Source organism: Manacus candei, unplaced genomic scaffold, assembly GCF_025592945.1.
Source record: "Manacus candei isolate 608988 ecotype Guabito, Panama unplaced genomic scaffold, ASM2559294v1 h1tg000134l, whole genome shotgun sequence".
Taxonomy (NCBI): Eukaryota; Metazoa; Chordata; class Aves; order Passeriformes; family Pipridae; genus Manacus; species Manacus candei.
Genome location: NW_026138182.1, coordinates 137,317 through 159,897, shown reverse-complemented (window position 1 = coordinate 159,897; position 22,581 = coordinate 137,317). Strand labels below are relative to the sequence as shown.

General features: G+C 60.8%; 2 protein-coding genes across 7 annotated transcripts in view; both read right to left on the bottom strand.

The window, feature by feature from the left end:
• Nucleotides 1–36: 36 nt before the first annotated feature.
• On the bottom strand, nucleotides 37–1,157 carry LOC127462657 (basic proline-rich protein-like; the record flags this gene model as incomplete). Its single annotated transcript, XM_051771467.1, has 3 exons — nucleotides 1,153–1,157; nucleotides 1,024–1,109; nucleotides 37–678 (listed from the first exon to the last, which is right to left on the bottom strand). Coding segments are annotated over exons 1-3 (733 nt in total), but the record flags the coding sequence as incomplete, so codon positions are not given.
• A 510-nt stretch (nucleotides 1,158–1,667) lies between these two features.
• The window catches only part of R3HDM2 (R3H domain containing 2), a 33,105-nt gene continuing 12,191 nt past the window's right edge, over nucleotides 1,668–22,581 (bottom strand). For 3 of the 6 annotated variants that reach the window (XM_051771452.1, XM_051771458.1, XM_051771457.1), the window contains exons 2-24: nucleotides 19,756–19,954; nucleotides 19,443–19,484; nucleotides 18,913–18,999; nucleotides 18,408–18,534; nucleotides 18,082–18,160; nucleotides 17,348–17,407; nucleotides 17,057–17,197; nucleotides 16,566–16,674; nucleotides 15,498–15,593; nucleotides 14,449–14,480; nucleotides 11,326–11,558; nucleotides 8,926–9,080; nucleotides 7,615–7,704; nucleotides 6,791–7,033; nucleotides 6,117–6,243; nucleotides 5,465–5,700; nucleotides 4,998–5,152; nucleotides 4,527–4,627; nucleotides 3,629–3,798; nucleotides 3,359–3,503; nucleotides 3,171–3,271; nucleotides 2,997–3,081; nucleotides 1,668–2,130 (exon numbers count right to left, since the gene is read on the bottom strand). In XM_051771452.1, the coding sequence (XP_051627412.1) occupies nucleotides 1,781–2,130; nucleotides 2,997–3,081; nucleotides 3,171–3,271; nucleotides 3,359–3,503; nucleotides 3,629–3,798; nucleotides 4,527–4,627; nucleotides 4,998–5,152; nucleotides 5,465–5,700; nucleotides 6,117–6,243; nucleotides 6,791–7,033; nucleotides 7,615–7,704; nucleotides 8,926–9,080; nucleotides 11,326–11,558; nucleotides 14,449–14,480; nucleotides 15,498–15,593; nucleotides 16,566–16,674; nucleotides 17,057–17,197; nucleotides 17,348–17,407; nucleotides 18,082–18,160; nucleotides 18,408–18,534; nucleotides 18,913–18,999; nucleotides 19,443–19,484; nucleotides 19,756–19,923 (3,132 nt within the window). In that variant the 5' untranslated portion in view covers nucleotides 19,924–19,954 and the 3' untranslated portion in view covers nucleotides 1,668–1,780. Of the gene's footprint in view, nucleotides 2,131–2,996; nucleotides 3,082–3,170; nucleotides 3,272–3,358; nucleotides 3,504–3,628; nucleotides 3,799–4,526; nucleotides 4,628–4,997; nucleotides 5,153–5,464; nucleotides 5,701–6,116; nucleotides 6,244–6,790; nucleotides 7,034–7,614; nucleotides 7,705–8,925; nucleotides 9,081–11,325; nucleotides 11,559–14,448; nucleotides 14,481–15,497; nucleotides 15,594–16,565; nucleotides 16,675–17,056; nucleotides 17,198–17,347; nucleotides 17,408–18,081; nucleotides 18,161–18,407; nucleotides 18,535–18,912; nucleotides 19,000–19,442; nucleotides 19,485–19,755; nucleotides 19,955–20,169; nucleotides 20,418–22,581 lie in introns of those variants that run through there. The other 3 variants (XM_051771456.1, XM_051771453.1, XM_051771455.1) reach the window with 3 other exon arrangements.

Here is a 22,581-nt window from a genome sequence, read left to right as displayed (position 1 = left end):
CCACCGGGGTAGGACCTGCTCTTGCATCCCCCAAACCATCCTGATGCCACCTCTGATGACCCTCCACGCAGTCCTTCCACCCAGACTTCGATATTTTTGGTGACACCCACCCCGAGCCCCCCCAGGCCTCGTGAAAATCGAGGAAAAACCACCGGGAAGCAGCGCTGGGGCCGGGGGGCGTCGGGGTGAGGGGCACCGCGGGCACGGGGCACCCCGAGGTCCTGCAGCAGCCCGGGGGGGCCCACGGGGGGGTCAGGGCCACGGCGAGGGGGGGGCCGGGCAGGGGAACCCACTTACCCTGCGCTTGGAGGGCTCGCCCTGCGCTGCTGAAGCCCCCGAGGGGCGGCCGGTGCCGGTGCAGAGCCCCCAGGCCCCCGGGCGGGCGCGGGGAGGGCGGTCCCGTGGCCGGCGGAGTGACAGGGCAGGGGGGACGACAGCTGAGCCCGGCCGGGGGCTGACGCCGGGAAATTGGAGCCCCGGCGTGCGCCGGGCGGGAGCGGGCGGAGGAGCCGCCGGCTATTTGCGTTGGTGGGTTGCTGGGCGTGCCAGGGGCCCCCCCGGCCTGGCATGGGACGGCGGAGGGACCGGGCACAGCGAGGGCTCCGGGAGTTGGGCACTGCAAGGGCTCTGGGCTCCGGCCTCGGGGCCTCCTTCGCTCGTGTGTGTGAGAACCGGAGCCTGGGTGGGGGGCACGGGGCACGGTGGCAGCAGAGGGGGCTCTGGTGGGACACAGAGGCAGCAGAGGGGTCTCTGGTGGGGCACAGTGGCAGCAGAGGGGTCTCTGCTGGGGCACAGTGGCAGCAGAGGGGGCTCTGGTGGGGCAGTTTGTGGCTGCCTTGGCACCAAATCCTGCTGGGACGGGGGGAGTGGGAGCCCAGTGCTGCCAGGCTGCCTGTGGTGGGGGACAGGGCCCTGGATGGGCATCCTGGGGTCCCCACAGTCCCTGCCCAGCTGTGGGGGGGAGCGAGGTGGGAGCTGGTACAAGTCTGGAGTTGGAGTCCCCCCTTTCCCGGCTTCTCTTACCTGCGTTGGGAGCGTCCCACTGCTGCTGGAGGCTGTGCCAGCCCAAATCCTGTCCCCACCTGCACCTGTGCCAGCTCCAGGTGCTGCTCCTCAGTCACCAGGAGTATGTTGCTTCCCGGCAGGGGACACTCCATGCCCTCACTCCTGCCCTGGCACAGCTGGATGGGGTTGGCAGCTGAGAGAAGAGGCCGTGAACATCTGTCAGGGGTCCAAGCACTCCAGTCCCAGCCTGGGCTCCCCACATGCCAACACAGGGGCAGGACTGGGCAGGACACATCCCCTTCCAGTGCCCCTTCCACTGTCCCCTCACCCCACCGAGGCAGCCCCAGAGCCCCCAGCCCTTGGCACTGGCAGAGAACGGGAAAGTCACGTTCGAGTGATGGACAATTTTCCTTTTTTTTTTTTTTTTTTTATTTAAAAACAACCCCCCCCCAAATAAAATAAAACCAAAAAATCCCCCCTCCTCCCCCCCCCCCAAAAAATAATAATCCGATTAAATAAAATGTGCAGTGAACATACCAATCAACACCTGTATGTGCGGTCCAACACAGTGCTTAAACAAAACCAGAGACACAGGGGAGGGGGGGCGGGCACGGGCGGCACTCCAAAAATAATAATAATTAAAAAAAAACAAACAAAAAAAATCAACTTCTCGTCTCTTAATTATGTTCATATAAATATATCAAGGGAGGGGGGCGAGAGGAAGGGAGGGCAGGAGGAGGGGAGGCCCGGGGGGTGCCCGGTGCCCGCGGGAGCCCTACTGGGAGCTGGCCCGCTCCAGCACCCGCAGGTCGTAGTTCTTTTTGGCCACGCGCAGCTTGAAGCGGCTGAGGGAGTTGTTGAGGCGGAGGGAGGCGTTCTGGGCGGCCAGCGGGCTGGGGAACACGGCCACGATGGTGTATAAGGCAGCGAGGTCACCGTGCCGGCCGTTCTCCGGAGTCCCGCTGTTGTCCCCGCCGCCGCCGCCGCCGTCCCCGCGGCGCCCCTGAGTCTCTTTGAGCCACTGGATTTTGGCACCGGCCATGGCGAGCTGGGTGAAGAGCTTGTCGGCCTCCGTCCGCGTGATGCCCTCGGGCAGGTCCGTCACCTCCAGCACCCGGCCCAGCACTGCGGGGAGAGAGGGCGAGTCACCGGCCGGGTCCTGGTGCCCCGGGAGCCCCCCGGGCTGGGGCACCCCCCTCTCCCCGGCCCAGGAGTGCTGTGCTGTGCCAAGCTGCCCCCAGGTAATTCCCTAAGTCAGTCACTTCCCCCAGACTGCCCCATCCCGACCCCTTCCCGTGCACACAACCTGCTTCGGGAGGAGCTGGGTGCTGCCCCGTGTCCCAGGGCTCCAGTGACACCGAGTCCTTCTGGTGTCCTTTGGATGGCCTTGGCTGGGCACTTTGGGCTCTCCCAGGGGCTCTGCCCTGTTTTCCTCCCCCAAACCTCAGGGAGCAGGACTGGGAGCCAACCCTGACCCTGGGAGGGAGAATGGCTGCATCCACAGAGGGCAGCAACACGTGGCTGTGCCCTGCCCAGAGGTCCCCAAATCCCTCAGCAGCTCCTGCCCCAGTCCCTGCCTGGTGGTCCCCAAGCCCCTGTGCAGCTCCTGGCTCCAGCCCTGGCTCCAGGCTTAGCAGAGCTGCTGAAGGGATTCTTTGCTAATATTAACGTGGCACAGCCAGGCCATGCCAGGGGCAGGGAGGGCGGCTCTTAAAGGGCCCCCTGCGACCAGCTGCTGGTGGGGACACGGAGGTGACACGGGGGACAGGCCCGAGGCCTCCAGAGGGTCAGTGAGGGCTGCTCCATTCAGGCTGCGGGTCCCTCCCTCCCCAAGGACCCTGTGGAGACCCCCTGGGTGAGAGACAGGCAGGAACCAGTCCCTAAAACCAGCACGGGGTCCTGTGGGATGCTGGTGTGGGCATCTGGAGCCCCCAAACCCCGTGTGTGTGGACATGGGAGGGCAGAGGGAACTGCCTGAGGGGGTCACTTGCCTACGTCGCTGGTGCCCAGGTCGGTGGAGGCCGATTTGAGGGCCTGTCTCTTGCTCCGGTTCCCGTGTTTCATCCCGGTCTGCCCCTTGGAGAGTGAGAAGGGCACCGTGTCACCTCCGGGGACACCGAGGCCTCCCGGGGAGGGGCCTGGGAGCCCCCGTGGCCCGGCTGTACCTGGTGTGCCGTGTAGCCGGGCTGGTTGTGCAGCAGTGGCGGGGGACAGAGGGACAGGTTGTACTGCAGAGGTTGGCCCAGCAGCGAGTACCGCCCGTCACCTGAGTGAGGAGACACCTCTGTGGGGACCTGGGGAACACCCCGGGGAACTCCCAGCCCTGGGCTGTCCCCACACGCCTCCCCCTTACCTTGTGCCGGGCCCATGGGCCGGGGGAACTGTGTGAGGACAGGGAGGGGGCTCAGCCCCGTGCACACGCTGTTGAGGTTGGTGACGGGCGACGGCGTCGGGGACTGGGTGGGGGACGTGATGGGGCTGTTCAGCTGAGTGCTGGCCTGGGGGAGGGACAGTGTCAGACACCCCCGGTGCTTGGGAGCGCTCCCACAGCCCAGCCCAGCCCACCCCGGCAGCCCCAGAGGCCGAGCTGCCTCCTCCCCGTCCCTCCCAGTCCGCCCAGTACCTGAGCACTGGTGTCGGGGTTGTAGAGGTCTCCTGGCTTCTGCCCCCGCTGCTCCAGGCTGTAGTACTTACAGTGGCTCCACTGTACCACGGGGGGGTTCTGGGGGGCCTGGGGGCCGTTGGGGACATTCAGCTGCATCACCACGACACCGGGGCCTGACGGGGACACCCCTGGGGACAGACACAGGCACGTCTGGCCCGGGCTCTGCTGCTGTGGGACCTGGGGCGCCTGCCTGTCCCTGCCACTGCACACCCTTCCCTCTGATCCCGCTCTGGACTCTTCTCCTCTCTGGAAAAGCCCCACCAGGATCCGCTGGGGATCCCTCTCCTATATGCCATCGTACATCGGGGAGTGATGATGTTTAATCCAGGAGAAATGGGAGCAGGGGGGACAAGCTGATGGGTGGCAGCTCAGTGGTTGCTCTGAGCGTCGCTGCAGGACTCTGAGCATGGAGCTGGGCACAGAGCTCCAGCATCCCAGCCCAGATCCTGCAGCTCAGCAGGCCCAAAGCTCCAGCATCCCAGCCCAGATCCTGCAGCTCAGCAGGCCCAGAGCTCCACAGTCCCAGCCCAGCTCCTGCACCGGCTCACAAGGCCCCACCTTGCTCCCAGTGGCTGGGACAGGGAGCAGGAATCCTGAGGCTCCTCATCCACAATTCTCCCCGCTCTCACCAATCCACAGCCCACCCAGCTCCCTCTGCCACTCCCACCCTGCTGCCCACCAGGGCAGGGAGATGCCAGGCACAGGCCAGTGCCACATCCTGATCATTCCCAGTGGGATTCCCAGCCCCAGGAACCCCCTTGCACAGGCACTGCCAGACTTGGCAGCTCCGCCGCCCACGATCCAAAGGCTGATCCCACCTGGAATCGGTGCCAGCCCTGCCCCTGGCCCCTCGTACCTGAATACTGCTGCTGCATCTGGGGGGGGCTGCAGGGGGCTGGGGACTGTGGCATCTGGTACTGCTCGGAGCCAGGAGGCTGCAGGAACCCCACGGACGGGCTGAGGAGCAGAGAGGGAGCGGGTGAGGATGGGGAGGGAAAACCCTGGGGGTCTGTGCAGGTAACTCCCAGCTCCCTCTGTACTGGGAGGGCTGGACACACAGGAGCCTCTGGAGAGGAGCCTGGCATGCTGGGGGCCAGGAAGCCCTGGATATGGGAGGCAGGACTCAGGGAGGAGCAGCTCCTGTGGTGCTCAAGCACCTCCAGCTGCAGGAACAGGGGGCTCTCAGCAGGGCATGGAATCATCCAGTGGAATCATGGAATCCCCTGACTGGAAGGCACCCACAAGGAACATCAAGGCTGTCTCCTGGCCCCGACAGGACACCCCCAGAACTCCCTCCCCAGGGCAGGCCAAGGGGCAGGAGCTGTACCTGGAGCCGTTCTGCTGGGCAGTGGGGATGACGCTGTAGTAGATGGGGACCCCCCCAGCCTGGAGCCCCCCCTGCACAGACTGACTGGCTGGCACGAGCACTGGCTGCTGGAAGGGCTGCTGGACCACGCTCTGGGACTCACTGGCCATGGGAACCTGGGTAGGGAGGAAAGCAGCAGGTTACAGGTCACACAGAGCAAGAACTGGCCCAAGGAGACACCGGCAAGGGGAAGAGATTCCAGGGGGTGTTTTCCTGCCCGGGCAGGGCAGCCCCTCCCAAGCTCTTCTCCCTGTCCTCCTGCTCCAGACGTGCCCCACAGATTCCCACATGGATGTGCCCTCCCCAAGGTGCTCTCCAAGTGGGTAATCTCCACCTCTGGCTCCAACCCTCAGGCACAGGAATGGGGCACACCCTGCCCATTGGGGTCCCCTGCCAGCCCCCCACGCTGCAGAGCAGCAGATGCCCACCTGGTACGAAGGCAGCGGCGTGTACTGGACCATCAGGCCTTGCATCTGGCTCCCCATCCCACTCCTCTGGCTGCTGAGGAGCCCGGGGGGCTGTGCCTGCTGCACCCCCATCACGCTCTGCATCTGGCCCCCCATGTTGTTCCTCTGGCTGTTGAGGAGCCCGGGGGGCTGTGCCTGCTGCACCCCCATCACACCTTGGTATGTTTGCTGCTGGTTGGACATCATTGGCTGTAAACCTGCCAGAACAGGGTTTCAATGGAGCAGCTTCCCAGCTGGACGTGGGAAACAGCCCCAGACTTGGGATATAGGGGCTCAAGTTCTGCTCTGCCCCCACCTCCTGCTAAAGAGTGGGGAATGGGCTTCCTTGGGGCAGGTGTAAAAACACCTGAGGGAAGCTCCTGGCTTTAAATCCCCTCAGTGGGGCTTAAATCCACCTCATCCCCGCTCCAGCAAGCTGGGAGGAAAGGGAGGGGAAGGATTCAACAGCCTCTACAGGCCAGGATCCAAATTCCCAGCCGAGAGACAGGTCCAGCAAAGAGCGGGAGACGGGGAAGAGCAACCTGGCCCCAGAGAGCACATGGGAGATGCTGAGAGCCACAAAAGCAGCAGAAAAGGGGAAGCTGCCCCCCCTCCCCCCTTCCCACCCCCTTACCTGGCTGCTGGGACTGCTGGGGGAGCTGCTGTGGGCGCTGGGAGCTGTAGGCCACTGGGTGACTGAGGGGTCGGTATTGCTGGCTGGAGTTCGGGTACTGCCCGGGGGGGTAGTAAGAAACCTGAATCTACCAAGGGCAAGAAAACACGGTGGTGAGAACACAGGAGGGAGGGGATCCAAGAAAGCTGGTCCCCCAGGACCAGTTTTCTCTCTCACCTGGCCTGGCTTCTGCCGAAGGGAACCACCCAGGGCTTTGGCTGCGTGGGGAAGCGCAGCCCCTTCCCGCGCCTCCCAGCCTCCTCATCCAAGCCTTTCCCAGCACAGTAGTGCAAGAGCACAGTAGGCACAACTCTCCTCACAGCTCAGGGGACAGTCCTAGAGGTCATAAAGCCCTGCAGGACCCCAAAGAGAGCTTAGAGGTGTCAGCCCTGAGTCCGGCCACTGTCCCTCCCCCACCACTGAGAGCCGGGAGTGGCCCGGGGGGGTCCCCAGGCAGGAGCCTGGTGGGCTCACGGGGACACAGGGGCAGGGACCATCCTGTGCCTAGCAAGGGAGGGTGAGACCCGGAGCTTGGACCCCTGAGGGTGGACCCATCACCAACGAGCAGCAGACAAAGAGGGGCCCACTCCCCCGCAGCCCCTGCCAGCTCTGGGGACGTCCCCTCGTGTCCTTACTTGCTGGGGAGGCTGAATGTAGCCCTGGGGCTGCAGCACCTGCTGAGTGGGGGCCGTGTGCCCCGAGGCGGAGTAGCTGGAGGTGGGAATGGGCTGCCCAGGGGTTGCCATGATGAATCCTGGCTGCTGAGGGTGCTGGGAGATGAGGGACGACTGGAACATCGCCGAGGAAGGATCCGGGGCCTCCGTCGAGCCCTGTCGGCTGAGGCTGATCTGCCCGAAGGGGCTGCTGAGCTCGTCGGCCTGCAGTGGGACAAGGGGAGGGATGGAGGAGGACAGCACGTGGGACAGCAGCATGTAGCACAGAGCTGTGCTGAGGAGTGCAGAGCCCTGCTCTGCGAGGAGCTCCCCCAGCACAGGCCCCCAGAAACGAGCCACAGGCCCAGAGCAGGACAGGGGGACATGTGACCTGCTGGGGAGCCTAATGCTCAGTGACACAGGGGGTCCCACACAGGCAGGGGTGACCCCAGCCCGCAGGCCACGTCCCGTGGGGCACACCATTCCCAAAAGATCCCGGTGGAGACAGCACAGGGGCTGGCTGAGCCCACAGGGCAGCCACGGCTGCCAAACCCCAGCACTGGGCACAAGCATCGCTTCCTGGGGAGCTCTGGGCTTGGAATTTGCTTTTCCCAGGCTCTTTGCAAGACTGCCACTCTGGGATCAGTGGTGCCACAGCCTCAGGAATCCCAGTGCAGCACAGAGCTCCGTGAATCCCAACCCCACGGGGTCGGTGCCCGGGACGTACCTGATCAGCACAAGCTCACACAACACAAACACAGCACAGAGCACAACAGAGAGTGCAGAAGAGGAACTGGGGTTTATACCAGGTTGTACTGCTGGGGTGGAGAGACTGGCAGGAGGACTTGGGGGCAGGAGCTTGGAGAGTACGGAACAGGCTGCAGCGCCGGGACCGGCTACGACCAGCGGAGAAGGGAGGAGAGAGATCCGGGGGAAAAGGGAGGGAGAGGGGAAGGAAGGAAGGAGGGAAGGATGAGGAGGAAGGAGAGAAAGAAGGAACAACAAGGTTAGTCAAGTGAGCCAACTGCAAACACACAGAGGGGCAGTGCAGGGGTTGGGAAGCACGGAGACCATCCCGGGGCAGGATCCATCCCGGTGGGACACGGCCCGGCCGGAGGGGCTGCGGAGCCTGGGAGGGGTGGCCTGGCCCAAGGCAGCTCTTGCCTGGCAGGAGCAGTGGCACGAGCTCAGGAGGGCCAGCAGCAGCAGCAGGGTCACTTCTCCCCACACAACACTCCCATCTCTCCCATTTCCAGCAGTCCCTGCAGTGCTCCTTGGCCATTCCTGCTGGGAATGCCATTGCTGCTGGGAATGCCATTCCTGCTGGGAATGCCTTCCCTGCACGCTCACCTTCCACAGGGACCCCCACTTTGTCACCCTGAGGACCTGCTTTATGACAACCCCTCACTCAGGCCCCAAACTTCGTGCTTTGGGCATCACCCCTGTGATGGTCAGTGCTGGAAGGGGGGGTCAGTCCTTTGACTGAACCTTTGGTGACACTGAAGGGACATGGACATGGGGACAGTGCATTTCCAGACCCTTCACCAACACCCAAACACCTGAAATCAGTTTTTCCAGGACCTAAACCATCAGACCAGAAAATACAAATAAAACCACCAGTGATCCTGCAGCAGGACAGGGTTTGTCACAGGGGCAGGGGCAGAACAAGTCCACAGGAATGACACCCATGGGTGCTTTCCAGAGGGTTCTACCCCTGGGAACAGCCCAGCAGGCTGGGGAACAGCCAACATCCCTTGGCTTTAACTTGGGGAGGGTCTGGAGGACACACCCAGCTCAGCTCCAGGTCTGCCTCCCCCAGGACATCAGGAGAGCAACCACGGGGAGCTCAAATCCAGGGACCAGTCGGGACAGTCCCCAGGGAAACTGCTTCCAGTTGGCCACTCATCCAAAGACCACAGACCCTTTTTCCCAAGGGGCTGCTGGCCCAGGCAGATCAGAAGGGGCTGGGAAGCTGGGATACCCCATGGAATTATTCACAGCCCCCCATCTCCCCCCGCTCTGCCACGAGCACGGAGGGACTGCGACCGTGGGGACCCCCAAGCCCCTGGGGTGGGCCCAGAGCCCCCCCAGGAGCCCTCTGGCCCCGAGTGACTCACCTGGGACATCATGGGGCTGCTCATGGCCGGCTGCTGGGCGGGGGGGGGGATGCCGGGGGGCTGCGGGGGCGGCGGGGCCGTGCAGGGCAGGAGGCCACGGCTGGGCTGCGAGGACGGGGACTGGCTGCACCCCTCGGGGGCTCCTAGCACCAAACCTGCAACGGGGACACAGGCACGGAGCGTTGGCACCCAGCACACACAGGCTGGGGGGGATCCGAGGGGGATCTGCCACCCCCGGAGCTTCCAGGGGGCCAGGGGAGCAGGCAGAGGGAGGAGGCCCTGCTGTGCCTCTGCTCACAGCAAAGAGAGGGGCTGACACTGCTGGTGACACTCCCGGGGGTTGGACCTCCCTCCTCTCCATGGCCGGGGGCACTCAGTGACCCTCCAAGGCCGATCCCGGGATCTCCTCCCCCGCCCCGCACAGGGAAGGAGAATCCGGCTGCCAACAGCTCCTCACCCCCAAACAGGGCAGGGATCCCAAAATCAGGGAGCTGCCAGGGGTGCCTGTGTCAGCTCAGCACCACGGGATCGGGGGAAGGAGCTGGGGAGCTCCAGTCCCAGCTCAGCTCTGGGAACAGACACCAGCACCAACCTGAGTGCCCAGAGCAGAGAGGGAAATGTGGGGACCCCGTTCCGTGGGGACCCCATTCCATGGCCCCACAGACCCCTCCTCTCTGAGGAAAAGGCTGGGAAATGGCAACCCCTTCCCATGGCAGGCAGAGCTGGGAAGGAGTGTGAGGCACACCCGGCTGGCACCCGGCTGGGAAGGGTCTCCTCAGCATTCCAGTCTTACTTCCAGAAATAAAAGGGTTGTGCAACTATTGCTTCATGCCCAGTAGCTGCTGCTTAACCAATTCTGCCTCTGATCTCCCACATTTCCCCAGCTGATCTCCGGGGATTCTGCTGAGGAGCTCTGTCAGCAGCCACTTGCTGCAAAGGAGGGAATATTCCACTGACAGTTGCCCAGGGGCTGGATGCTGTGATGGGAAAAGAGCCCCCAGGTCCCAGGCACTTCCAAACCCATGGAATAAACATAAGGACATGGAGGAAGGTGGGTTTGGTGTTTTTCTTCCTCAAGTGATAATTCCTTTGCCTATTTCTTTTTCCTTCTCCCAGGATGTTTCCAATCATCTGCCCTTATATAAAGCCTGGAAAGCAACTGGCTTCTGTTCCCAGGGGAGACCCGGAGGGAAAATTACAGGAAGAGCCAAAAAGCAGCTCCTCTCTCGCTCTGCTCTGCACACGTTGGGGCAGATCTTCAAATAAGTGCTCCCAGCACTCCATGAATCAGTCCTGGAGGTGGCTGGAACACCCAGAGTGAGCACAGCCCTGGCACGATGGGAACAGGATCCCGGGAGACACTGTGGGCACCTCCAAACTGGGACATGAGGGTGTGGTTCCAAAGGCTGGGTGCTGGGACACGGTCCAGGAGCCTCTTAAATACATCCTTTTTGGTTGAAAGGACTCTTGTAGAGCAGTTATTACCCAGGCTCTGCCTCTCCTCCTCAGGAAAGGGACAGTTCCCAAGGATTTGGGACTTGCTGCCAACCAGCAGGAACAGAGGACAGTGGGACAACCCTGGATTCTGCTCACTGACACATCAGCAGCTCCCCCAGTTGTCACCAGACTAAAATGGGAGCAAAACCTCTGTTGCCCCTTCCACAAACACCCTTCACAAGCAGCAGGTTGAAAATTATGGGTTCTGCTTCTCCCTGTCCGAGGGGAGCACAGACATTCCCTGGAACACCCAGGACACACCTCCCTTGGGAAGCTGCTGCCAGGAGCTGTGACACCCCCCAGGAACATCCCCCCTGGGCTGTGCTCTGTGCTACCTGCACAGAGACCTGGGATCCTAATTCCCTTTGGCTCCCAAACCCTTGCACAGCCCCCAGCAGCTCTGGGGCTCAGGCCCAGCTCCAGCTGCTGTTTGCTCCCAGGAGCTCAGTGAATCACTGAGAACATCGTGGGCAGATCCCAACTAACAGAGTCTTTGTCTGACAGTTGTGTCTGACGAGACTAATTGCTGACACCTTTCCCTGCCCTCCTTGGAAAGCAAGGCACAGTGCCAGGAGGTTCACCCTGAGCATCCTCAGGGCTGGGAGGGATTTTGGGAGCAGAAGGGAACGGCAACCCAACTTGGGGCACAGCAGGGGAGGGAAAACCACGATAACTGGGAGTTTGAGCTGCAGGGGCTGGGAGCAAACACTGTCCCTCGTCCCAGGGATGGAGGGATGGCAGAGGTGATGGTGACAAAGCAGGCCATCAATCAGGTGGCACAACCACGCCCAGGCACCGAGACCCCGGTGCCAGCCACGTCCTGCCGTGGAACCAGGGCACCACAAGCCCCCAGCTCCCGGGCGTGCAGGGGAGCTGGACCTGCCTGGAGAAGCGGCTCTGTACCTGCCCGGGCCGTCCTGCTGGCAGTGCTGCCCTTGCTGCTCCCCACGCTGTCCCCCCGGGTGAGGATGGAGATGCCACTGAAGCTGCTGGCCTTGGTGACGGGCGGGCGCAGGGCGCGCGCGGAGCCCTCCGAGTCGGTGCTGCTCCAGGGCCGCGGCTCCAGCGCCTTCAGCTCGCTCTCCGTGCTGCTCTGGCGGCTGCTCGAGGCCCGGCCCAGCCCCTCCCGGGGGCCCCTGCGGAGAGAGGAGTCACTGGGGGCTCGGGGAAGGGGCAGCAGCACAGGGGGGGGACAGGGGATGGACACACACCCAGCCCGGCCAGTGCAGGGGGGGGGACACTGAGCACTGGGGGGGACACTGAGCACTGGGGTGGGGACACTGAGCACTGGGGGGGACACTGAGCACTGGGGTGGGGACACAGCACTGGGTCTGGGTGGGGACACTGGGCACTGGTGGGGACACTGAGCACTGGGGTGGGGACACAGCACTGGGTCTGGGTGGGGACACTGGGCACTGGTGGGGACACTGAGCATTGGGGTGGGGATACTGGGCACTGGGGTGGGGGGACAGTGGGCACTGGGGGGGACACTGAGCACTGGGGGGGACACAGCACTGGGTCTGGGTGGGGACACTGGGCACTGGTGGAGACACTGAGCACTGGGGTGGGGACACTGAGCATTGGGGTGGGGACACTGAGCATGGTTGGGGACACTGAGCATGGTTGGGGACACTGAGCACTGGGAGGGACACTGAGCACTGGGAGGGACACTGAGCACTGGGGTGGGGACCCTCGGGGGGGGAAAAGTCCAACAGCAACCACCCCCCTGGGGCACAGCTCTTTGGGCATCACCGTGAAGAGCCAGGGCTGTGGGTCTCCCCTGGGGCTGTGGGTCTCCCCTGGGGCTGTGGGTGTCCCCTGGGGCTGTGGGTCTCCCCTGGCTCCTGGCCCCTTCTCCAGCCAGATACAGCCATGGAAGGGGCCCAGCAGGATCAGAGCAGGATCCTGTGCTAAAGCCCTCCCTGTCTCAGGACAGGGAGCTTTTAAAGGCCTGGAGACAAGTCCATGGAGATCTTAGAGACCACTTCCCACCCCAGCCCTTGGGAGGATTTCTGCCCAGCTGGCACAGTTTGCACAGAGCTGTGGCTGTGCCATCCCTGGAAGTGTCCAAGGCCAGGTTGGACAGGGCTTGGAGCAACCTGGGCTCGTGGAAGGTGTCCCTGCCCATGGCAGGGGGTGGAACAGGATGAGTTTTAAGGTCTCTTCTACCCAAATCATTCCAGGATTCTGTGACACTGGAATATTGCTGCACCCAGAGCTGTACCCCCACTGATCACCCTCCCTCAGCCCAGGCCAGGTCTGGCCACAGCAGGACTTTAGGGAATATCAGCACAACAACATCCCAAGCAGTGAGCCTGGCTTGTCCCAGGAATGGGCTCCTGGGCTTTCCCAGGGGAATGCCACACTGGAAGAGCTGCTGAGCCCAGCAGCAGCTCCACACAGTTGTGGAGGGGAAAAGAGAGGCTTGGCACTCCTGAGGGGGTGTCCTGGGCTGTTGGGAGCATGTGAGAGCCAAAAATCCATCTCTTGGAAGAGCAGTGCAGTGGTTATATCCCTAAAGAGCTCGGAATGGTCCTGAGGCCCACGAATCCTCCCTCTCCCATCCAGGGGAACCCCCAAGGCAGGTTCTCTGAGCTCTTCAGGGCCTGGGCACCACTGGCAGGGAAGCCCCTGGCACAGCCCTGGCTGAGCTCAGCTCCCAGAGCTGCAGCCACATCAGCAACGGGGCTTTTGCCACATTCTGGGTGAGTTTTACTCCAACCCCATGGGCTGAGAACTGCCCCCCCTGCCCTGCACACCCCTGGCAAACTCCAGGACAGCCCCTGTGACTGTGCTGAGGCCACTGGATTTTCCAGGACAGCCTCAGGCAGGTGACAGCCCGAGGAGAGGGACAAAGCTGCTCCTGACCCCTCAGATCCTCCTGTCCTGTCCCACACTGAGCTGCCTCGTGTCCAGAGCTTTGCCTGGGAAGGCAGAGCACAGCAGGGATGAGACTCTCCCTTTTCATCCCATCCTTTATCCTCAGCCCTCAGCAGCCTCTGGCAGCGGGGTCTGTGCCAGGTGACTCACCAGCCTGACTCCAGCCCTTTCATCCATGGGAAAACTGCTTCCCAAGAACACGCTGCTCAAAGGTGTTCCCAGTGCCCTCAGCAGCTCCTCTGGCTGAGATGGAGCCTGAGACACTTCACTGCCACCATTAAATCATCCAGCCTTGATAATCCAGGATTAGGGACAGCCCTGCCTGATCCTGATGCTGATCCTGGCACTGTCAGGGCAGGGATTTCCCATCCTTTCGGGAGACAAGAGGTGGAATGGTTTGAAAACTGCTGGAATTCCTCCCTGCCATTCCCACCCTCCTTTTTAATTGACAAACCAGCCAAACAAGGACTCAAAACTGACGTTGCAAAGAAAACACCTTCAGTAACCCCACGGGCATCCACTGATGGGGGGGGGGGCTGCTCCAGCAGGACTGGGGGCAAAATAAACCAGAGAGAGATCCCTAAAAATCCCTAAAAATCTGCCTCTGTGTGGGAGAGCTACAAGCAAAGCCTTCTGTGGAGAGCCTGCCATCCAACACCAGAGAAAAGCATCATCTCAGAGCCTTGCAGGGCTCTGGGGACACCCCCAGGTGCTGGGCAGCACTCAGGGTTCTGGGGACACCCCCAGGTGCTGGGCAGCACTCAGGGCTCTGGGGACACCCCCAGTGCTGGGCAGCACTCAGGGCTCTGGGCAGCACTCAGGGCTCTGGGGACACCCTGGGGGTGCTGGGCAGCACTCAGGGCTCTGGGCAGCACTCAGGGCTCTGGGGACACCCCCAGGTGCTGGGCAGCACTCAGGGTTCTGGGGACACCCCCAGTGCTGGGCAGCACTCAGGGCTCTGGGCAGCACTCAGGGCTCTGGGGACACCCTGGGGGTGCTGGGCAGCACTCAGGGCTCTGGGCAGCACTCAGGGCTCTGGGGACACCCCCAGGGTGCTGGGCAGCACTCAGGGCTCTGGGGACACCCCCAGGTGCTGGGCAGCACTCAGGGCTCTGGGGACACCCCAGGGTGCTGGGCAGCACTCACCTGCTGTCCGTGAGGAATCCGTTCTGGCCAGACTGGGAGCGCGACCACGGAGGTGGGAAGGGAAGGAAAGAAAAGGGAGACTTAGTGGCTCTGAAAGAACGACCCCAGGTGGTTCCAGAGGGTGGGGCTGGGACATGGGGTGTGTTGTGAGCAGGTACAGGTCGCTCAGGAGTGGTGTTGAGCCTCCTGATCCCTGTGGATCTCCATCCAGGCCCTTGGGAACCTTCCCTGGCACCTGTGACCCAGGATCTCTCAAATCTGAGTCCTCAGCTCCCTCCTCCCCTGCTCTGAGGCAGCTCTGGTGGCACCTTCCTCCATGTGACAATCAAGGCCAGGCATTTATTGCCAGGAAAACCAGGCAGTGGGCTCAAGGCCAGCCCAGCCTGATCCATGCTGGTCATCCCTGCCTCTGGAAGGCAGAGGCAAAGCTGGCTCAGGCCAGGACACTGAGCAGGAGTCAGGACATCCCACTCTGTGCTGTCCTACAGCCCCTGCCCTAAGCCAGGACTTTGGGCTTGTGCAGGTAAGACAAATCCCTGACCACCCCTGGCTGGAGAGTGAGCAGGCCCTGAGCCCAGGGAAGATGCAGATTTCTCCTGGAAAGGGCCACATTCCTCCTGGGAAGGGCCACATTCCTCCTGGCAAGGCAGAGCCCTGCACTGCTGGGTCAGGAGGTGGAAGCTGCAGCACTGGGGAGATGCAGCTGCTGCTCCTTTTGGGTTCAGCAGCTGGTTTTCTGATCATCCCAAAACTGCCACTGCATAAACCTGTAATCTTTGGGGCAGCAAGGAGCAGAACTGCCTCCTCTGCCACCTCTGCTGCTCCCTGGAATTTTAGGGAAGCTGCAGACTGGGGGGTGCAGGTGTGGCTCCTCTACCCCGACATCTCAGACCCCTTTGCTGGGAGCTGGAATTCAATGGCAGATCCCCAAACCGCTGGGAAATCGGTGGGAAAGGCAACAGTGAGATCTGACCTCTTTGGCACACTCAAGGCCACCTCCTGCCCCAGAGCTCCGGGAGGTTCCTGGCAGGTGAGGGGTCCAAACTCACCTCTCGTGCAAAGATCCGCTCCCTGACCCGCTGATATTCCTCCTCTCGCTCTTCTATGGATTTGCTCCTTCTCCCATCCTGCAAGGGGAGTCTGATCTGAAGGGACAAACACAGCTCAGGGGTCAGCAGTTGCCAGCAGGAGCAGGGGGAGCTGCTGGGAATGTGGAGCAGGAGGTGGATTGTGGAGCCTGGGAGCGGTGAGCCGGCCTCTGCCTCTGCACCCACCTGTGTCTAGGCATGAACATCCCACAGGCATCCAGGGATGGACATTCCTGGACATCCATCCACCTCCTGCCTCAAGCACAACCACCCTGCCTGAACTCTGCCTGATCCAGAGGTCTGGAATACCACCAGGGAGGAAAGCTGAAGGCCACTGTTTGGAGCCCGTGCCAACATTCCTGCTCCCTCGTGGGTTCTGAGCTCCGTGGGCAGCTGCAGCCCTGAGTGGCACCACAGGGAGACCACAAACTGGCACTGACTGCAGCAAACAGCTCCTGCCCCTGACTGAGACCCAGGAACACCTCCCAGAGCACGGGACAGCGCTGGGGTGATGGGACTGGGTCTGGGTGGGATTTGGGGAAGAAATTCCTCCCTGGGAGGGTGGCCAGGCCCTGGCACAGGTTGCCCAGAGAAGCTGTGGCTGCCCCATCCCTGGAAGTGCCCAAGGCCAGGTTGGATGGGGTTTGGAGCAACCTGGGATAGTGGAAGGTGTCCCTGCCCATGGCCTGGGATGGGACTGGATGGGCTTTAAGGTCTTTTAAAGGAAAGGTGGGGAGACACACTTGGCAACACTCAGCTCAGGGCATTTCCAAGGAAACCTTGGCAAAAGGCTTCACCTTAAAGCCTGGCCCAGCCCCCAGATGATTTCAGGGCATGGAGAAGCACCCCCACAGTTCTTCATCCCTTTCCATGGTATTTGGAAGTTTTCATATTGAGATGCTGCTGCTTGGGTGGGGTGGGAGCTCCTATTAAATGTTACTGGAGGAAGCCCAAGAGAACCCTGGGAGTTGTTCTCATCTCAGACAGGTCACATCTGACTCTCCCAAGGGATGCAGACCCCCCCCTCACCTGGTTGTCATCCCGATCCATGCTGGTGTCATCCCGTTTCAGGATAAACCTCTGTGGGAACTCTGCATTCTTCTCATCCTTGATGTGCTCAGAGAACCTCTGCTCGGGGCTGCAGGAAAACCAGCCCTTGTTAGGAGGGAAGAAAGGGGCCCAGAACATGCAGAGATGTTTGCTGTGTGAAATTCCAGCTCTGGCTGATGGCAACGAGAGCTCCTGCCCTTCTCTGGGAACTGTGGAGAGCCAGGGAGGGCTGGAAGGGAAGGATCTTCCCTATTTATTCATTCCATGACCTGATTCTTCTTGAGAGGGGCCCTGCCCTTCTTAGGAGGCAAAAAAGTGTGGTGTGGAACCCATCCTGCTCTGGAGCACTCCTGGGCTGTGGGGAAGGGAAGGGAGAAGGGAAAGGGAAAAGGGAAAAGGGAAAAGGGAAAAGGGAAAAGGCAAGGGCACAGGGAAAGGGCAAAGGGAAAGGCAGGCTCCCTCCCCCTTACATTCGTGTGTTACTGGTCTTGTTGATGATGACAGCCTTCCCAGTCTGATCCACGTTGTGGTCCATCCCAAAATAGGCAGCGACCCTGTGCAGCAGCATCCTGTGGTACGAGGTCATCTGAGGGAACTTCTTGAACTGATTGCTGGGAAGAGGCAGGGAGAGGGTCACAATTCCAAGCAGTGTCATATCAGGATGTACAAGAGAACAGGGGATGTTCCCTTCTCCCCTGGGAGCCCAAACTCCTCAGCTCCACCTCACAAACCCCTTTTTTGCTCAGCACAAACTCACTCACTTGTTATCACTAATAAACTCCAGGATCTCCTGTTCCAATTTGAGCAGCATCATTCGATCCCTGGCGAGAAAAGAGAGAGGAAAAGGCCACTTCAGGGACAGTGGAACAGCTTTCCCTGCTCCCAGCCCCTCTCCTGCAGCAGAGAGGGTCCCAAACACCCAGCCCAAGTGGCAGCACCGACCTGGCTTCACCCACCCCCAGGGGAAGGGGCTGGAACACTCCACGTTTTTCAGACATGCTAAATTAATCACCAGATCTTTTCAGTTTAAGGTTGTTTTGCTAACAGTGCTTGGCTTTGGAAAGCCTGAATCCCTGCTCTGCTGGAAGCTCCACTGGTGGTGACTCCAGCTTTGCTGTTCCCATGCCAGCCTTTCCCTGGATTCCGTGGATGATTGCCACAGCAGCTCCTTTGCAGGTTGGTATTTGACAGTCACTTACAGAACGGGGTTTAACACAATCAAGACTCCTTCACTGCATCCAAACAAGCCATTTTTCTTTCCCTCTCTCTCCATCACACAAAATTCCATGTTTGGAACGAAACAGGAGATAAATTACCATTATGCTTTTTATTTCTGCACTGCCCCAGGACTGGTAACGCTCTTGGAATTCCAAGAAGGAAAACACAAACACACTTGCAGGTGCTGCAATCCCCCAGGATATGGGAACACCCCTGGGGTGGGAGTCATCCCCTCCCTCACCTCCCCCAGGGAGCTGTTTTACTGCCCAGCACCTACCGTGGGTTTTTTTTCAGTGTATTTACTAAAAATTCATGCAAATCTATTCCAGTGGAGTCTGTGTATTCCTGGCTGGAATCTGAAACAACAACAGCAGCAGCAGAACAAATTAACAGAGCACTGCAACAGCCCAGAGGGAAGGGAAGGGGAAGGGAAGGGAAGGGAGAAGGAAGGGGGAAGGAGAAAGGGGGAAGAAGGAAGAGGAAGAAGGGAAGGGCTGTGCCTGTGTGTCTTTACAGGGATGATGTTCCCACACTTCCCAATCTGCCCCAGCAGCACCTGCCCCATCCAAACCAACACCTCCCCAGTTCAAACCAGCACCTGACCTCGAGAGAGCATCTTCCTTGGTGTTTTTTCTTTGTTCTTGTCTTTTTCTTCCTTCTCCACCCCATCTTTCGTGGATTTTTCCTCCTCCTTGTCCGAGGGGCAGCTCACGTGCAGCTGGATGATGTCCTGGAACAGAACAAAGCAGGCTGGAGCCCCTCAGACACCCCCTGAGCCTTGGCTGTGGCTGGAGATGCTGGTGGCTGAGAGAAGCACCCCGGGAAGGTCTCAGGTCACAGACAATCCATAGGAATCCATAAGGAAACTCTCTGTGAGAGCAGACAGAGCTGTCCCTCCCCACCCTCCTCCCAGGGAGCCCTGGGCAGGCTCTGAGGTGCCTCCACACCCACGAGCAGGGGTCCCAGGCACAGCCACTTCCTTCCCAGCCAGCTCCTGTGGGAATTTCCTGGCTCCCCGAGGCACTGGCCCTGGACACAACGTCGGTTCTGGCAAGATGTGGATGTTCTGGGCTTCCACACTCCCAAATTTGTCTCATTCTGGGCCTACCTGGGACTCCAGCAGCCCATCCACAAAGGGGCCCGAGGACTCTTCACACACAGCCAAACTCCTGACCAGTTTAAGCTTTGAATTGGACTGGAGAAGGAAAAGAAAGAGGGTGGTTAAGACACCTGAGGCAACACACACCTGAGCTCCTGCAGTGGCATTCCCAGGCCACTCGTGCAGCCATTCCCAATTAAACTGGTCAATAACAGAATATCCAGGGGTATCCAGGGACACACAATGCCTTGGAATCCCTGAGCAATCAGTTGTTTTCCTCCCTCAGCCTTTGAACCACACTTTAAGTGAGAAGTTCCCTGCCTCAATTCCTGCACTCTCTGATCTTCAGCCAGAGCAATTCCAGCCTTTCCCCCGTTTCCAGCACATGGAATTCCCTGTCCTGAACCATCAACTGCTCCATGTGGCTTCTGGAGACAGGAAAGGCCTGGGAGCAGCATCCCAAGGCTGGGATCAGGGCTCAGCTCAGGGCTCAGCTCAGAACAGCCCACAGAAGACCAGGATGTCAGGGCAGGTCCTACCTTGGCTCTTTTCCTGGCGTGCCCGTGGCTCGACGTTCGCCTCTGTGGAGAGAGGGAAGGGAAGGCAGGAAGCTCAGCCTGGAAGTTTTCTGCCATTCCCGGGACACAAAGGGGGCTCTGATCCCGCGGGTCACGACAGGGGGACGGAGCACGAGTGTCCCCAGGGAATATTTCAATTATTCCAGTCTGCACAGGGCAGGGAGCAGGCTGGGAAGGCTGCACAGTGTGGGGGCCCCGTGGAAAAGCCTCGTGTCCCTTTGGGAAGGGACGGGAAGCAGCAGGGAAGGGCCCAGTTCTCCCCGTCCACACTCACCTGAGACTCCTGGCGCACGCTGACCTCCTCCCCCCCGTCCTTCTCCGCCTCCTCCTTGCTTGGTGACCTGGATACATATTTGGTTTTGTTCACAGACTCCTCAACCACCTTTTTTTCCGATTCCTTCATAATTTCCAGGGACTCCTGTGCCGTGTTGCTGTTGGACATCTTCGGAGCCCTCCGAGGCAGCGACGGGCACCTGCAGGAGAGGGCACGGGGCAGGACAGGGAGGGAGTCAGGGGGTGGAGGGAGGTTCCCCCTGGACACAAACTCCTGCACATCCAGGCTGTAGCTTCCCTGGAACCCACCTTGTGGGCAGACCCCAAACCCAGTGGTTGTTTGAAGCCCCCCCCACCCAGCCCTTGGGTGCAGCCCCCGTTTGAGGGGACCTGGCAGGAGCTCTGTGGATCTCACCAGGATTTTGGAGGCACCAGCAGGGCTGGACAAAGGCCCTGAGGCAGAGAGAGGTCCCCAGGCAGGTGACTGGTGTAGAGAGAGACCGAGGGCAGCCCTAAACCAACAAACATCCCTGAAATAAATTCCAGGAACCTGAGCTGTTGCTCTGCCCCGGGGCAAACAACCAAAAACCTGCGTTATTGCCCCAAATCCCAGCCCCCACAACACAAGGAGGCAGCTCAGCCACCTCAGCTTCCCTCACCCCACCACCACCTGCCTGAGGTTTCCCACGAGCTGTTCCCTCACTGCTGCCAGTCCAGAGCCAGGGATGGGACAACCAGGAAAGGGAAAAGTTACTTAAGTCAAGGCTAAGCAGCACCTCAGCAAGTGGGAAATATCCCATGAAATTCATGGGAAAAGGGGCAGGGAAAGCATCCATCCTCCAGCTGCAGGGGCCTGGCCTCATCCCAGCAGGCTGAGGTGTTCCCAGGGATGCTGCCTGTGCAGGGTGAGGAGTCCCCCCTGGGGAATCCTGCTGTGCTCAGGGCTCCAGCAGGAATTGGGTCAGGAAGGGAAAAGGGAGCACTTGCCTGATGTGCCTCCTTTGTGGGAGTCTGGATTAGGCAGGGGGTGAAGGTGGTGAACTCTGCCTCTCCCCTCCCCAAAATACTCCACAGTGTAGGAAACTCCAGCCTTGTGCCCAGGCTGGGGGCCTGCCTAAACAATCCAGGAGGATCTGGAGCAGATTTGGGGAAGGGAAGGAGGAGGTGGCACCGGATCTGCACACGCGACACTCAAACAGAAGAGCAGGTTTTGTACAGCTCATTCCCTTTGCACCACCCACCCTCTAACAAGCTTTTCCCCCCGAGCCAAACACCTCAGCCAAATTTCAGAAGGATAACGGGATCCTCTCCCATCCTGCTGCAACGGAACTCCAGCACCACACAGGGAAACATCATCGGATTTTTTCCCAGAAACGACAACTCAGAGCCACGGAACTGACATTTATCAGCTGCCCCCTCCTGCTGCAGCTTCCCTGCCCGCCAGGCAGCCTCCAGGAGCTCTCCCTGCACACAGAGCTCAGGGGAGATCTGCGCTCTGCTGCTTCCCAGAGCAGGATTCCTTGCGGGATGAATGAATCAGCCCCGCTCCCTCGGGCAGCCGTGGGCCGGGGCGAGGGGGTGGCAAACACGAGCTGGTGACAGACAGAGGCTTGCAGAGGGTGGGGAAGTTCAGAGGACTCGGGGAAGGGGGGGGTGGGATCGAGCTGGGCCTCGGGAGAGGAAAAAAACGACGTCAGGGAAGCCACAAAAATCTGTGTCGGGGGAGAGAAGGAAGCACCGGTGGGAGAAGGTGGAAGGGAGAAGGTGGGTGAGGTGCTGTCGAGCTGAGGGCTGGCAAAGCAACTGGGCCAGCAGTGGCACACTGGGAACGCTGGCCACGGGCCAGGGAGCCTGGACACGTTCATATCCTCCTCTTCACTCCAAAAGGGGAACATGGAATTCCACCTCTGCTGCCTTTTCGCCACCCGCAGTTCGCAGCCGCCGAGCCCTGGGAATGCAGCAGCAGCAGCAGCTCCTGGCTGGGCAGGGAATAAAAGCAAGAGGAGTCCCACATTCCCAGCCTGGATGGATCCAACAGCAAATCTGGGAAAGGCAGGAAGCTCCTGCTAAATAAACTCCATTGCTGGCCTTGTTTCTCAGGGAACAGACCCGCTCCTGAGCTAAATGAGGGTGCAAAGGAGACATATGGCTGCTGGGAGAGGCTGCCTACACACGGCTCAGGAGGGGCAGGAGGGAGGGGCTGAGGTGGGATGGAGGGGCTGAGGTGGGATGGAGGGGCTGAGGTGGGATGGAGGGTCTGAGGTGGCTCAGCCTCTGCCTCTCACCTTTCAGGGATAAAGAAACAGGTGGTTGAAGGTGGGGACATGAAGGTCCTGCCCTGCTCTGGGGCGGCCTCACCCCCAGTCCCGGGGGCAGCTTCGGGTGCTGCAATGTAAGAAAGGATCTAAAGGTGTTGGAGAGGATCCAAAGGAGGACACAGGGATGGGGAAGGGTCTGGAGGGGCCACACGAGGATGGATGAGGGCACTGGGTTTGTTCATCCCAGTCTGCAGCTCCTCCCGAGGGGCAGCTCCGACCTCTGCTCCCTGTGAGCAGGGACAGGACCCAGGGAAGGGCTGGAGCTGTGCCAGGGCAGGGTCAGGATGGATCCCAGGAAAAGGTTCTTCCCCCAGAGGGTGGTTGGGCACTGACCAGGCTCCCCAGGGCAGTGGGCACAGCCCCAAGGCTGCCAGAGCTCCAGGAGGGTTTGGACAAAGCCCTCAGGGACAGGGTGGGCTCGCTGGGGTGTCTGTGCAGCACCAGGAGTTGGAGTCCATGACCCTTGTGTGTCCCTTCCCACTCAGGATATTCCATGGTTCCAAGCATGA